We start from the raw sequence: 12826 nt of genomic DNA, 5'->3' as shown, positions 1-12826 counted from the left end.
TTTTTCTTCTAATTTCTGTAAGATATGTCAATAGAAGTATTATAAGCTTGTGTACCCCACATTCTCGGGCTCCTCAATATTACCCCTGCAATATACATATCATGGTAGAAAAGAAGGGTTAGTTGAGTTTGCAGAGGCAAGACGGGGTCATTAGCGAGTGGAGATCGCAGCATTGATTTTGATTGACATGGAGATTTCAGATGATGTTCAATGAAATACTGAATATGTAAAGGAACAAGACTAGGTGTATTAATTTCTACAAATCTGCAAACAGAAAGAGTTTAAGCAGTCCAGCCATCTGTGTTATATATATATATATATATATATATATATATATATATAAAACCGCATATGTCAGTATCAAAAATGTATATACATATATTAGTTATCTTTTTTGTTTTGTTTTAAGCCTTCGTTCACACAGAAGTCAGAGCTGTCCACTGTGGTAAACATACCTGTTTCAACAAGCACTCACTTTCGGGTGATTTCCAGTGATTCGACCTCAGAGGCCCACCTGAGTGTTTCACCCTCCCCTCCACTCTTTGAACCAGTGGCTTCAGAGCACGAACCCCAGGCTGACACAGGATTTAACGTCAGGCCTGATTTTGAGATGCTAGGAGCAACTGCACCGTTATTATCAGAGAATGGGGATCAATGCCAGGCTGAGTTACGGCCAGTCAGTAAAACAGATTCCCCTTCTAAAAAGAAAGGTACCACATTTCTGTACTCTTTATTAACGGCATATCACACAAACGAGGTGTAGTAATAAACACATCCAGACAATCTTTTTAATCTTATTTAAACTATTGTACTCTAAATATACTTATATGGTTTTATACTGTGCAAAAAGGGAAAAGGATAAATGTGTTTGTGCCCCCATGTGGTTAGTTAGAGGTACTTCAGTTCAATTTTTTACACATTTTTAGATATAATATACTTACATATTTTTTTATGGAAATAACATTTCAACAATTTAAGAATTAGATTTAAGGTAATGTTTTGTGAATAGTGTCTTGCATGATATTGCTGTCTCTCCATGAGTGGAAGTTGGTGTGTTCTATGACAGGTTCTGTTTCAAATATTAGATTTTTCACATTATTGTTAGAAAAAATACTAGTTCTACAGTTTGAAGCAGCTGAAATAATATTCAAACATTATTATTATTATTATTATTATTATTATTATTATTATTATTATTATTATTATTATTTTTATTATTATACAGTACTTTATATAATTAAACATTGGGAATTCCATATTATCAAATTTACACAGTAATAATTAGATTTCCGAATTGAATCTATTTTACAAACAATATTATAGTTTTTACACCAGACCTATACATAGAAGGCTGTAATTGAATATTTTGTTGTTCCTGTTATAGATAAGAGAAGTCAACATCTAGGAGCGGATGGTATTTATTTGGATGACATCACCGAGTTGGAACCTGAAGTTGCAGCTTTGTATTTTCCAAAAAGGTAATGCAGTGGTCAAGTACCTGTAAATACAGTTCCTCAGTGGCACTCAGAGCCCTGGCATTATTAAAGTGTGTATAAAATACTGAAACTATTAAAAGAGATTTTGAGGTAAGTTTAGGACCCACAAAACAATTTCCATTTTAAATGGTGGGTTTTATAACAGTAAAAACAAATCATACTAAAAATGCTGCTTCAAAACATTTCCTGGTACTGTATGACAACTCTCTTTTTTGACCTCTTGCAGTGAAACCAGCAATCCTGGTAAGGGCTGCCCCGACAGTGAAACCAGGTCAGCAAACCAGTCCCCCCAGTCTGTCAGCTCTGGAGTGGACAGCGGGGTCGACAGCTTCTCAGACCAAATCGGAGATCTACCGTCCATTGCCATTTCCCTCTGCGGTGGACTAACTGACAACAAGGAGATAACGAGAGGTACAGCAAAAGAAAAGTGTATGCTGATTAAACGAAGTACAAAAAGTTAATGTCTTAATGCCCCCTTGTGGTAAATTTGAGGTACTGCTCCAGCTAAATTTTCCTGAAATTTGTTTTCCATTTAATTTGTTTACTATTTTTTATTATTATTTTTTTTACAGAACTGTTTCAAGAAAAATCTGTTTCGTATCAGCATTTTGTTGAGAACCCGTCAATCATTGATGACCCAAATCTGGTGGTGAAAATTGGAAGCAAGTAAGTTATGTGGTATATTACTACATGGTAGCGTATGCCTCATTTTAATGTAATTTCTCATTTCAGTGATTTATGGTTGTACTTTATTATTTACTTATGTAAAATTCTGCTCACAGGGATATACCCCTTCATCTTGCCCTGCAGGGCAGCTCAGTGTACTTCTGACCAGTATTCTGATATGATTAGCATGATCTATTATTTTTGACCTGCGCTGGTTTTAAGCTGGTTAGTTGTTGTGAAGGCTTTCAGCTGGCTATGCTTCAGGAGATGACAGTGTCGTTTCAAAGGCTGGTAATGCTGCACACAAAAGCAATACATTTAATTTATATGTTATAAACCCAGGCTGTTTTCCCAACAATGCCTAGTCCCTGGAACATGTTTCTCATAGGTATTGAAAACGGTGTCTTTCTAATGTTTTAGGTATTATAACTGGGCAACTGCTGCACCTCTGATGGTAGCCATGCAGGTATTCCAGAAACCTCTTCCAAAGGTGAGTCAAAATAAAATGTTAGATCAGCAGCAGTACTCAATAACAACAACATCTCTGTTACAGAGAATGCATTATAGGCTACTTTTATCAACTCGCCCTCAAGTAACTGGTGCGAATGCATCCTGTGTAAGTCCTTGTGTGCTGTTCTGGTTGATAGAGCTTGCTCACTGTCTGCATTCAGTGTTTGGGTTGTTGTGCATTTTTATTGTCACTTCTGGTGTCCTCTGCAGTCTGTCTTCCCTTTCTTGTTGAACGATCAATAATTGCTATTCCTTTAAGACGTGTGACCTTCCTTTTTGTAGTAGGGCATCCCATTACCTCTCCCATTTCAGACGCAGATATTCTTTTGCTTCTACACAGTTTGCTTCTGCTGTATACCACACATGCTGCACAGTTAAATGACACAAGAGTCAACTTGTTTGCATAACTGTACATTATGACATGTCCACTTCATATTGTACTGATAAAGCGCCCCACATGCTGTAAATGTACAGATGCTCTGTTTTGATGTGCATTTAGCTCGATTGTTTCAGCGTTCGCACGTTTTACCTGAGACGTGTTCCTTTGAAGTAAACCACAACCTGGGAACCAATCACAATGTACCAGTATTTAGCACTTTTTTGGATGTTATTCTTGCATTCCTGTTAAAATAGACCCATAACGTTATTATATTTTAAAGCTTTTTTATTACATTTACTAACCCGGTTTGATGGTCACAAGTATCTGTTTTGTTGTGAATTGTGCTTATTAATGCAAGTAAACTTGTTTTTATTCCCTGTTTTTTGTCTTCCTCCATTTTTAAATATGTGTGCTAAGTATTCATGCTTCAGTTATGTCTTGTGTGCTTTGGGTGGGTTCTCATATTGTTTTTCGAAGATCTTTGGCTCATCCCCCGTATGTTGTCATATTATTATATATTTTTTTTTTTAATTATTGCAGCTTGCAATTGCTTTTGCATGTGGGTTCTGTTAGTTATTTTGTGCATTTACTCCAGGCCACTGTGGAAAACATCATGAAGGAGAAGATGCCCAAGAAAGGGGGCAGGTGGTGGTTTTCGTGGCGTGGGAGAAACAGCACTGTCAAAGAGGTAGGGACTCCTCTTTTATCAAGATCATTGTCAGCTCCAAAAAGTAGGTGCCCTTTCTGTGACCGTAAGTTTTGGCAACCAATATGGCACAGAGCCAAAGTTTAACTTGTTCTATTTTTGTATTAAAGTAGCTCAGAAACACCTGAACCGTTTCCCACTGTAATACGACAAGATTGGTTTCTTAACCCATTAGGTGCTCTTGTCCTCATTTGAGGACAGGCTACTTTGTAATTTTATGGAGCATTTTTAACTGCCATCTGCCGGTTGTTTTAATGTTATTTTTAACTCTATTGTAATGATAACTTACTCCATATTTTGTTAACTGCAAAAGTTAAGTCTAAATGTAATGTATCAAATTACATAAATACAGCTTTGTGTTGTGATTTGTTTCAAAGAAAGATTAATTTGGTACTTAATGAGTTAATGCAGAGCATATTCTGTTTTGTGATTTAAAAAAAAAAAAAAACAGGGAACCTATACAGGTCCCTGTTTGCAAACACAAATCCAAGAGAAGGCACAAAAGATGTCACTTACTAGAAATAAAGGACATACATATATTTTAGAAATAAAGGACATACTGTACAGATATTTCCTAAAACACTGCCTTGTGTGTTTAGTTGGTATTAAAGTACAGTTTTGTTTCTTACCTATTTAAGTCACTCCAGTGTCAATAATCGCTGTGTTGTCATGAGTGTAATAGTTGGTTTAAAATCTTTATGGTCTAATAAATTTGATCCCCCCACCCCACCCCACCCCCCACAAAGTAATACTCAACTACTGCCTGTGCTTGTATTTAGAGTAAAACCAGAGTACCAATTCAAACATTTTATTATTCTTATAGGAATCCACATCAGAACCAGGAGGCAGTATGTCAGGATCTATAGGAGGAGAGGAGTCTGGGAAAATGAGTTCTTCAAACAGGTACTGTTGGGGTAGGACCTCTAGCAGGGAACACTGCAAGATAACAAATACTGTGATTTACCAATTGTATTTACCTTTGCTCTTTTATATCGGCTAAATCTTCTGACTGCTTTTCCTTGAATTGCTTTTAAAACATGTCAGCAGAAAACGGAATGTAACTCATTTCAGCTGCACCCAGGAGGAATGACATTGGCTCAACCTGCAGAATACCAAATCAAATGAATGAGAACGTAAGGGAATGACTAAGTGGCTGGATGAATGAGTAAATAAATGAATGAGCAAACAGCCATCTGCGATGATGAATGAATAAGGAGCAATTAGGGACAGCTTTATACACCGTGCAGTCTTAAATGTCACCCCAGGAGAGGATACTGTGATTTAATCAATACAGATCGACCTGTGCGACTGCTCAGAACTCATTTATTTTACATGGGGACTGAGAAATGTAGACGCAGTGTCTGGGCCTTACGCGGTTTTGTTCCGTTTGTTATTTTAGGTTGAAAGACGAGTCTTCTTCCAGTGATGAAGACACCCGTGCCTCCAAGCTGAGCTCCAGCGCCTTACTGCAGGAGGCCCCCATGTTCTCCTCTTCAAGTGTTTTATACAGGAAAACTCTCCGGCTCACCTCCGAGCAGCTGGTGAGTTTCCATCACAACCAGCTATGAGTGGTGCAAGTCGTTTTTTGATGTTGACTTTTGGGGATGATCACTCTGCTTCAGTAAAAAAAAAGAAAAACAGGCTTTCATATTGGCGAGTGAGCACTGAACAATGATGGAATTCAGCATTGAACCGCAGTGTCAAGCTTTGGAATATGCCACCACCCCAATGTTTATTTTCACACATGCTGTATACACTCCCTTTAGAAAAGTATATTTCCACAGCAGAAAGCTTGTAAATGGTCCTTCTGAAATGATGTAAATGTAAATCGTATTCAAAAAAATAGAGATCACATAACAGGTTATTGTTCAGATTAGTTACCATAATACTGGTTGAGGGGTTTGGTACTTTGACATACAGTACCATTTAGGCCTTTTTCTTACAGACAAAATAATTTTAATTTAAGTTCCTTGGTAGAATTCTAGACAAGTGGAATTTAGAATATTCAGATCAAGGATGTTTGAAGGGGGCATATAGAACTAATAAAGCCTTTATTAATTAACAGGGAAGCCTCCAGCTGAAGAATGGCCCCAACGACGTGGTGTTCAGTGTTACAACACAGTACCAGGGCACATGTCGCTGCGAAGGAACCATCTACCTGTGGAACTGGGATGATAAAATTGTCATCTCGGATATTGATGGAACCATTACCAGGTATGTACTCATTGAACGTTTGTGACTTCAGTATATGAATTTCAGTTCAAATAATAACAAAGCTTTTTCATCACATGTTGCCAGAAAACAACCCATACAAGTAACTATGTGAAGCATTTTTTTTTTTTAAATAGGATTTGTGGTGCTGTGTAACTGTGCAGCGCTCTTTACCAAACCGTAAATGTGACAATGTATGAAGAAGAAAATAAGTTAATTCCAAGACCATGGAGATAGAAAACAATGCCTTTTTTCTAAATTCCATACCAACCCTAGGAACTGAAAAACCTTAGAAGTCTGAGATCTAAGATTATAAGTACTATTAGAAATGTGGGAAATGTACAAGTAAACATGCTAGTAATTGATCCTGCTCAAATATCTGCTTATAATTATACATGATGTACCTTTTGATATGTTATTTTTGTTTTTCATAAACATATAATATATATTTGTTTGATGTTAACCTTTCATTTCATGACTTTATATGGTTCAGTGACTCTTCCCTTTCCATACCTCAGGTCTGACACACTGGGTCACATACTGCCTACCCTTGGCAAGGACTGGACTCATCAGGGCATTGCCCGGCTTTATCACAAAGTTAGCCAGTAAGTTTACATAGTACAACAATATTTGATTTGACACCTCAAAGCGATCTGCATATTTAACACACAACACAGGCTTATAAACATGTTTTGCTTTGTTTTCTCTATAATCTAATCTAATCTAATATAATATAATGCATTTAGTCTTTTTTTTTTTTTTTTCAAGAAATGGCTACAAGTTCCTGTACTGTTCAGCCCGTGCTATTGGAATGGCAGACATGACAAGAGGGTACCTGCACTGGGTTAATGAAAGGGGAACTATGCTACCTCAGGGGCCTGTACTGCTGAGCCCAAGCAGCTTGTTCTCAGCACTGCACAGGTATGCATTTGTCATTTAATTATAATGTAACCCTCTTAAAAGAGTGCATTGATTATCTCCCGTGGGAATGGCAGGCTGACAAACAGGTGATTGAGACTTTGTAAGCAACCCCTGAGGACCAAAGAGGGTCATAGAGATTCAAAATCCTGTTTTACAAATGCTGAATCTGGTGAAACTCAAGCAATGGGGTAATTTTAAAGGCAGCCACCTTGGCCACTATGTAATTTCTCAGCAGAGGTGCTTAATTTCAGCTTTTCAGTCTCATATGAATGCTTAATATTCTGTTGATGTGCCACAGGAATGCTCACTTATCCAACTTTGTTGAACAACATATCTTTAGAAGTGAACATGCTTGAAGAGATTAAAACTAGTGAAATAAATGGATAGAGCTTAAGCTTAATAATGCATTGTCTTGTGAAAGCCAGCTTTTGGTGTTCATGAGAGTAAAGAGATACAAAATGCACACTGCAAGTAAATAAAGCAGATTCAGGGTATTGTCAGGATATATGCCGGTATTAAAATGGGAAGCCTCATTCTTAGAGATGGACAGTCAAAGAACTCACTAAGAGTTACTGTTACAACTGATTAACACCAGCTTTAAGGGTCACCAGCAAATACAAGATTCATCTTTCAAAATATAGTTTTTTTCACATTTGCGTTACCCTAAATTGGAATAAGATACAATATCTTCAATTACAGAAGCACAATGATCTTTCCTTTTAAAATGACATTGTGCTTTTTGAGTTTACTGAAATGTTTCACACGACAGCTTTCTTATGAAAAGATGGTTTAGGGCAGCAGTGTGGAGTAGTGGTTAGGGCTCTGGACTCTTGACCGGAGGGTTGTGGGTTCAATCCCTGGTAGGGGACAATGCTGCTGTACCCTTGAGCAAGGTACTTTACCTAGATTGCTCCAGTAAAAACCCAACTGTATAAATGGGTAATTGTATGTAAAAATAATGTGATATCTTGTAACAATTGTAAGTCGCCCTGGATAAGGGCATCTGCTAAGAAATAAATAATAATAAATAATAATAATGGTTTAGACTGATTGTGCTCCATTATATATAACATTGAAAGATGAAAATTGGGATTCTGGATGTCTTAGGCAAGGGAAAGGCAGGTGAGATTACATCAGGCTCCATGAATTGAGAGTAGATCATTTGCATAATGAAATAGAGGTCATTCCAGCTCAAGTGGACCGCATTCTGGGGAGGTGTCCTTTATCTGTGGTAATGATACATACCGGGAAAAAAGGTGTCCCGTTTGAATACAAATGAAGAGCTGTGCCTTTCATGCCCCACATTGTGAGGGTGGCGAAACAGAGGGTGACTTAGACAATTAAAAGCTTGTTTCAAAAGCTTTCCAAAAAAATTATAATAAAAAAAGTTTGACATAAGTGATCCGTGGAATGAGCCATAGAGATTGGTCAGTATTGTGGGAGGGATAGACTAAGCATGAATGTAAGTGCTCACATACAGGACTGTAGCAAAAGAGCTAAGCAAGCATGTCCTTAAAATGTTTAAAAGTAAATTTGTATGGTCATTTTTGCAGTTCACCTGCTTTTTCCATGCATGTACAATGCATTTGCTGTTCTTTACCATGGTTGACATCAGTTTTATGTGCTCTACATTGTTAACCACTGTAAATTATTTTATAAAGGACAGCTTGACTTTGTCATATCAATCAAACATGTAGCTTTTTTGAAGTCTGTATTTCGATTAATGTACACTGTTAACGACGCAGAATGCCTTTGAAACATGTAATCTAGGGTAAGGATGTAAGCTACTTCAATCACCCTATCCTCCAGTCCTACAGGTCTGTATTTGCGCTGCTATTGCCTAAGTAAATCGTGTGTGTTCCTTTGTTTCAAACATGGGGTGAATCTTTTAGACTATTCAGATAAAGTGTTGCAGTTTAGTGAATGATGTGTTGAAATAAAACTCTGTCATCCTCATGGTCCCAGTGAGGAGTGATTGTTATCGATAGAAAGATAAACCTGGTTAGGTTCTAAATAAAATCAATTACTTTTGTCTTATTTCCTGCAAGTTTATCTCAGGAGACGTAGACATGTGAAAACAAGGAAAGGTGACTTTATAGTATGCTTTTAGTTCAGATGTCTTTTGGTGTGATTTATATCTCTTCACTTTTTGTATTGCATTCATTTTCTGTTCAGTTGCTTATAAGAAAAAGTAGACCCTCCTGCTGTATGTGTGACATAGCTGGACGTATTAACACCATGGGGCTTATTTGTCAGTCGCCCTGTACTGAACGCCTATCTTTGTGATTATACAACCGGCCTTATCTTGCTGCTTTATTCAGCATTCTCATTACTGTGGATTCTAATGTGCCCCCAGTGAATCGCATATTAGAATAGTCATTACCTCATACTTAAGCTTTTTGTGGCTGTTGTTTTACCTTGTTTTACCAGTTTCTCTTTATTTTTCAGGGAAGTGATAGAAAAGAAACCAGAGAAGTTTAAGATTCAGTGTCTGACAGACATAAAAAATCTCTTTCATCCAAACATTGAGCCTTTCTATGCTGCTTTTGGAAACAGACCTACAGTAAGTAACAGTTCCCTTTATCAAGAAAATGTAATCATTGCTGAATTACAATCCGCTGTCAACATTTGTCACAGAATAATAGTTGATTCCTAACATTGTATACTAACGTCTAAAAGGGGATACTAACTTTTAGTATTTTCAGCCCATTCCAATCCAGGCCCTTGTTCCAATCAGACCTAATTGGACCCCTAGATTCAATTAAATAAAGACCTGGTTGGTATACTGCTCTGGACTGCTCCTTTCAGAAATGTAGGACATGGTTGGAACAAGGCCTGGAGAGGACTGAGGAGCCAAAAGTCTGACTTTCATCAACACTGAGTTTGTATTGGAAAGGACAAGATATATGACTTGAGAACTTATTTTAATAACACATTCCTTGTATATTAAAATAAAATGCCTCAAATTAAAATGGCAATTCAGTATTATTGTTATCACAAACTGCCGCAGCAGACAGCCTGTATGAAACTGTAACATTTATCGCTCTGTGTCATTCAATTTTGTATTTACTGACGTTTATCTTCTTTTTTTTTTTAGGATGTGCATTCATATAAGGAAGTAGGAGTTGCTTTGAACAGAATCTTTACAGTTAACCCAAAAGGAGAACTGATACAAGAACATGCAAAGACTAACATATCCTCGTAAGTGATTGCTTCCGTGGTTTACGGTATTGCTCTTAAATCTCTTCTTTAGTTTTTCATTGCAGTCAAAATAGTTTCCCCTTACCTGGGTTGAATATTTGCAGTGACAGGTCTATACCAGAGATGTTTCTTGAGAACCACTGTAACTTGGTTAGGACATTATTTTGCATGCTATTGTCAGGATTTGGGAATAAAGGTGGTGTCTGTCTGGTCGTATTACACTGCCGTGATGATCTCATTTTTCATGCTTTTGCTCTCTAATTTTGTATAAGTGATGTTTTGCCCAACATCCCCATTTTTATGACATCATGCTTTAGTCTTATAGTTAATTTATTTTACAACTCTCCTGAAAACTGTCGATTTCGTTAAAGAAACCTTTGATATTTTCAGTGAAGGGGTAAACAGCCATTGTAGGGATTATTTCACTGATGCAACAATAACCCAGATACCGGTACAGCACCATCTTACACTGGTGTATTTTGTTTGCAGTTACGTGAGACTTGGTGAAATCGTGGATCATGTGTTTCCACTGCTGACACGAGGAGATTCCTCAGACTTCCCCTGTTCTGACACCTACAGTCAGTTCACCTACTGGAGAGAGCTACTGCCGTCTGTGGAAAACCCTGGTGTCCGTGTAGAATCCAGTTAAACGTTAGAACCAGATGTTGAATGATTGCTTCTGTAACGGGCAGTGTTGTGTAATACACTACCGTTATGGATTCCGTCCCCTGTCGGTGAGATGAGATGAGGTTAAACTCTCTTTGCATTGTGGTTAAGACGCTTGCTTGCGGTGTGTGATGTTCGAGGTTTGCCCCCAGCTACCACCCTGTTATACTTCAAAAGTTTATTTATTTATTTTATACCTAAATAACATTTGTGCATTTTAAACCTACTTTATGTGCATACTAAGTTTAATTAATCAAAATAGTCTTTTTTTGCTACTCTTTTCATTTGTTTTTAACATTTTTTTTTATAGCTCAGAATTTTTTTTTTCTTTAATGCTGATGTTATATGTTTTTAAAAGGGGATAGGCACATATCAGCAAAGCAAAGTCACCTTTGCTTAATACTGAAGCTTTTAATCTTCATTACAGCTTGTAAAAAATAATTCAATAATGAAGAAAGGTTGTTACCCTTACAGCCAAATAAAGCTACACCCTGGTGAGAACCCTTTTATCATGAGACTAAATCATTACAGTGTGCTACTTCTCTTTGTTTCTAAGAAAATAAGAACAACATCCCAGCACAGCAGATTAAATACATCCGTGAATGTATCACTAGCTTCTTCAGGGCAGAATATGGGGACATTGAATTCCCCTGTGGATTGTAATTTGAACAACAACATGCAAATATGTGACCACCATTATTCCACAAGCTCTTTTCATCTTGGTACGTTTTAAAGCTTCAGTAACTCTGCATGCCGATAGCCATGTGCACTCAGCCTTGACTGAACTGAAAAATAAATAGGCACTGTAAAGGTTGATATGAAGTGACAAGCTAGGTAACCCAGGCAACAGATGAACTAGAAGTTTACACCACATGACTTGTTGATCAAAACTTTGCAAAGGATTTTCTGCTTTGAATAATTGCATGTTTTGTTAACATTTTAGACCACAGATCAACTATTTGAGTTGGCATTGTTTCAATACAGGCACTGTATGCCTGACAAGCTATCTTTCGGTTTAGTTTTGTGAAGTAACAAAGCTAAACTGATAAATAATCTCCTTTCCTACATCTGTCTCTTTCCTACATCCACACAATATTCAAATATTAACATCTATGGATCTGAGTTTATAGTAGATATCATCCCACTATACACAAAATGGGTTTCAGTGATTTTAACTAATTACAATAATACATTATGTATGGCAACCAATTACAGTGATGTATATGGTCATATAATGTGGTGTATAAACCAAGTCTCTGTTGGCATTTACAGTAAGGTCTGAAACGTCACCTTCTGAGGTTTTTTTTTTTTTTTTTTTTTTTTTCCCCAAAACCATAAATTATACTAAATGTAAAGTGTGATCAGGTTGTGGTGTAAACCTCTATTCATATAGATTCTTAAATCTGTGAAAGCGTTCCTAGAATGTTACTGTACGATGCTTCAGGATGATAAGATAAAAAAGGGAGGTTTACTTGAGATGTGTTAATGATAAAGTTACTGTATGTAGACATGCAGTTAATCAAAGGTATAGTTACTTTGTGTAAATAATATGTTAAAGTCTAGTGTTATTTTGAGAACCTGCTACAAATGTATAGAAACATAAATAAACTCAATTATCCTTAATCTCAATATATTGTCTGAATAATGGCTGGGAGTAGCTAGAATGCAAAATGCCTATTCTTTCTGTGAAAGATACAGTGTTATGATCTGCTTTTTACTGCTGCTTATGGTTGTCATTAAATGACATCTTTATTTTTTTTTTTTACTTATGTATGTATATAACAGAATCCAATTGTAATGAATGTGTGCAGTGTAATGTCATTTATATATGGCTGTCATTGTAATAAATGCTCAGAATATTCAAACTCTGTGGTTTGTTTTGTTTTGTCCACTGCAGGCCAAAGGGTGTGTGTGTGTGTGTGTGTGTGTGTGTGTGTGTGTGTGTGTGTGTGTGTGTGTGTGTGTGTGTGTGTGTGTGTGTGTGTGTGTGAGTGTGTGTGTGAGTGTGTGTGTGTGTGTGTGTGTGTGTGTGTGGGTGGGTGGGTGGGTGGGTGGGTGGGTGGGTGGGTG

The 12826-nt window shown here is 37.0% G+C and overlaps 1 protein-coding gene across 2 annotated transcripts in view; it reads left to right on the top strand.

Moving 5' to 3' along the window:
• Positions 1-12621, top strand: part of LOC117411425 (phosphatidate phosphatase LPIN1) — a 38363-nt gene extending 25742 nt beyond the window's left edge. For both annotated transcript variants that reach the window (XM_059025790.1, XM_059025791.1), the window contains exons 8-21: positions 410-710; positions 1385-1478; positions 1723-1907; positions 2069-2162; positions 2583-2652; positions 3647-3739; positions 4581-4660; positions 5157-5298; positions 5823-5971; positions 6487-6573; positions 6737-6889; positions 9338-9452; positions 9987-10090; positions 10580-12621. In XM_059025790.1, the coding sequence (XP_058881773.1) occupies positions 410-710; positions 1385-1478; positions 1723-1907; positions 2069-2162; positions 2583-2652; positions 3647-3739; positions 4581-4660; positions 5157-5298; positions 5823-5971; positions 6487-6573; positions 6737-6889; positions 9338-9452; positions 9987-10090; positions 10580-10739 (1827 nt within the window). In that variant the 3' untranslated portion in view covers positions 10740-12621. The remainder of the gene's footprint in view (positions 1-409; positions 711-1384; positions 1479-1722; positions 1908-2068; positions 2163-2582; positions 2653-3646; positions 3740-4580; positions 4661-5156; positions 5299-5822; positions 5972-6486; positions 6574-6736; positions 6890-9337; positions 9453-9986; positions 10091-10579) is intronic.
• The last annotated feature ends 205 nt before the right edge of the window (positions 12622-12826 follow it).

This window comes from Acipenser ruthenus, chromosome 6 (genome assembly GCF_902713425.1).
Source record: "Acipenser ruthenus chromosome 6, fAciRut3.2 maternal haplotype, whole genome shotgun sequence".
Classification (NCBI taxonomy): Eukaryota; Metazoa; Chordata; class Actinopteri; order Acipenseriformes; family Acipenseridae; genus Acipenser; species Acipenser ruthenus.
This window is presented reverse-complemented; position numbering and strand designations above follow the sequence as displayed.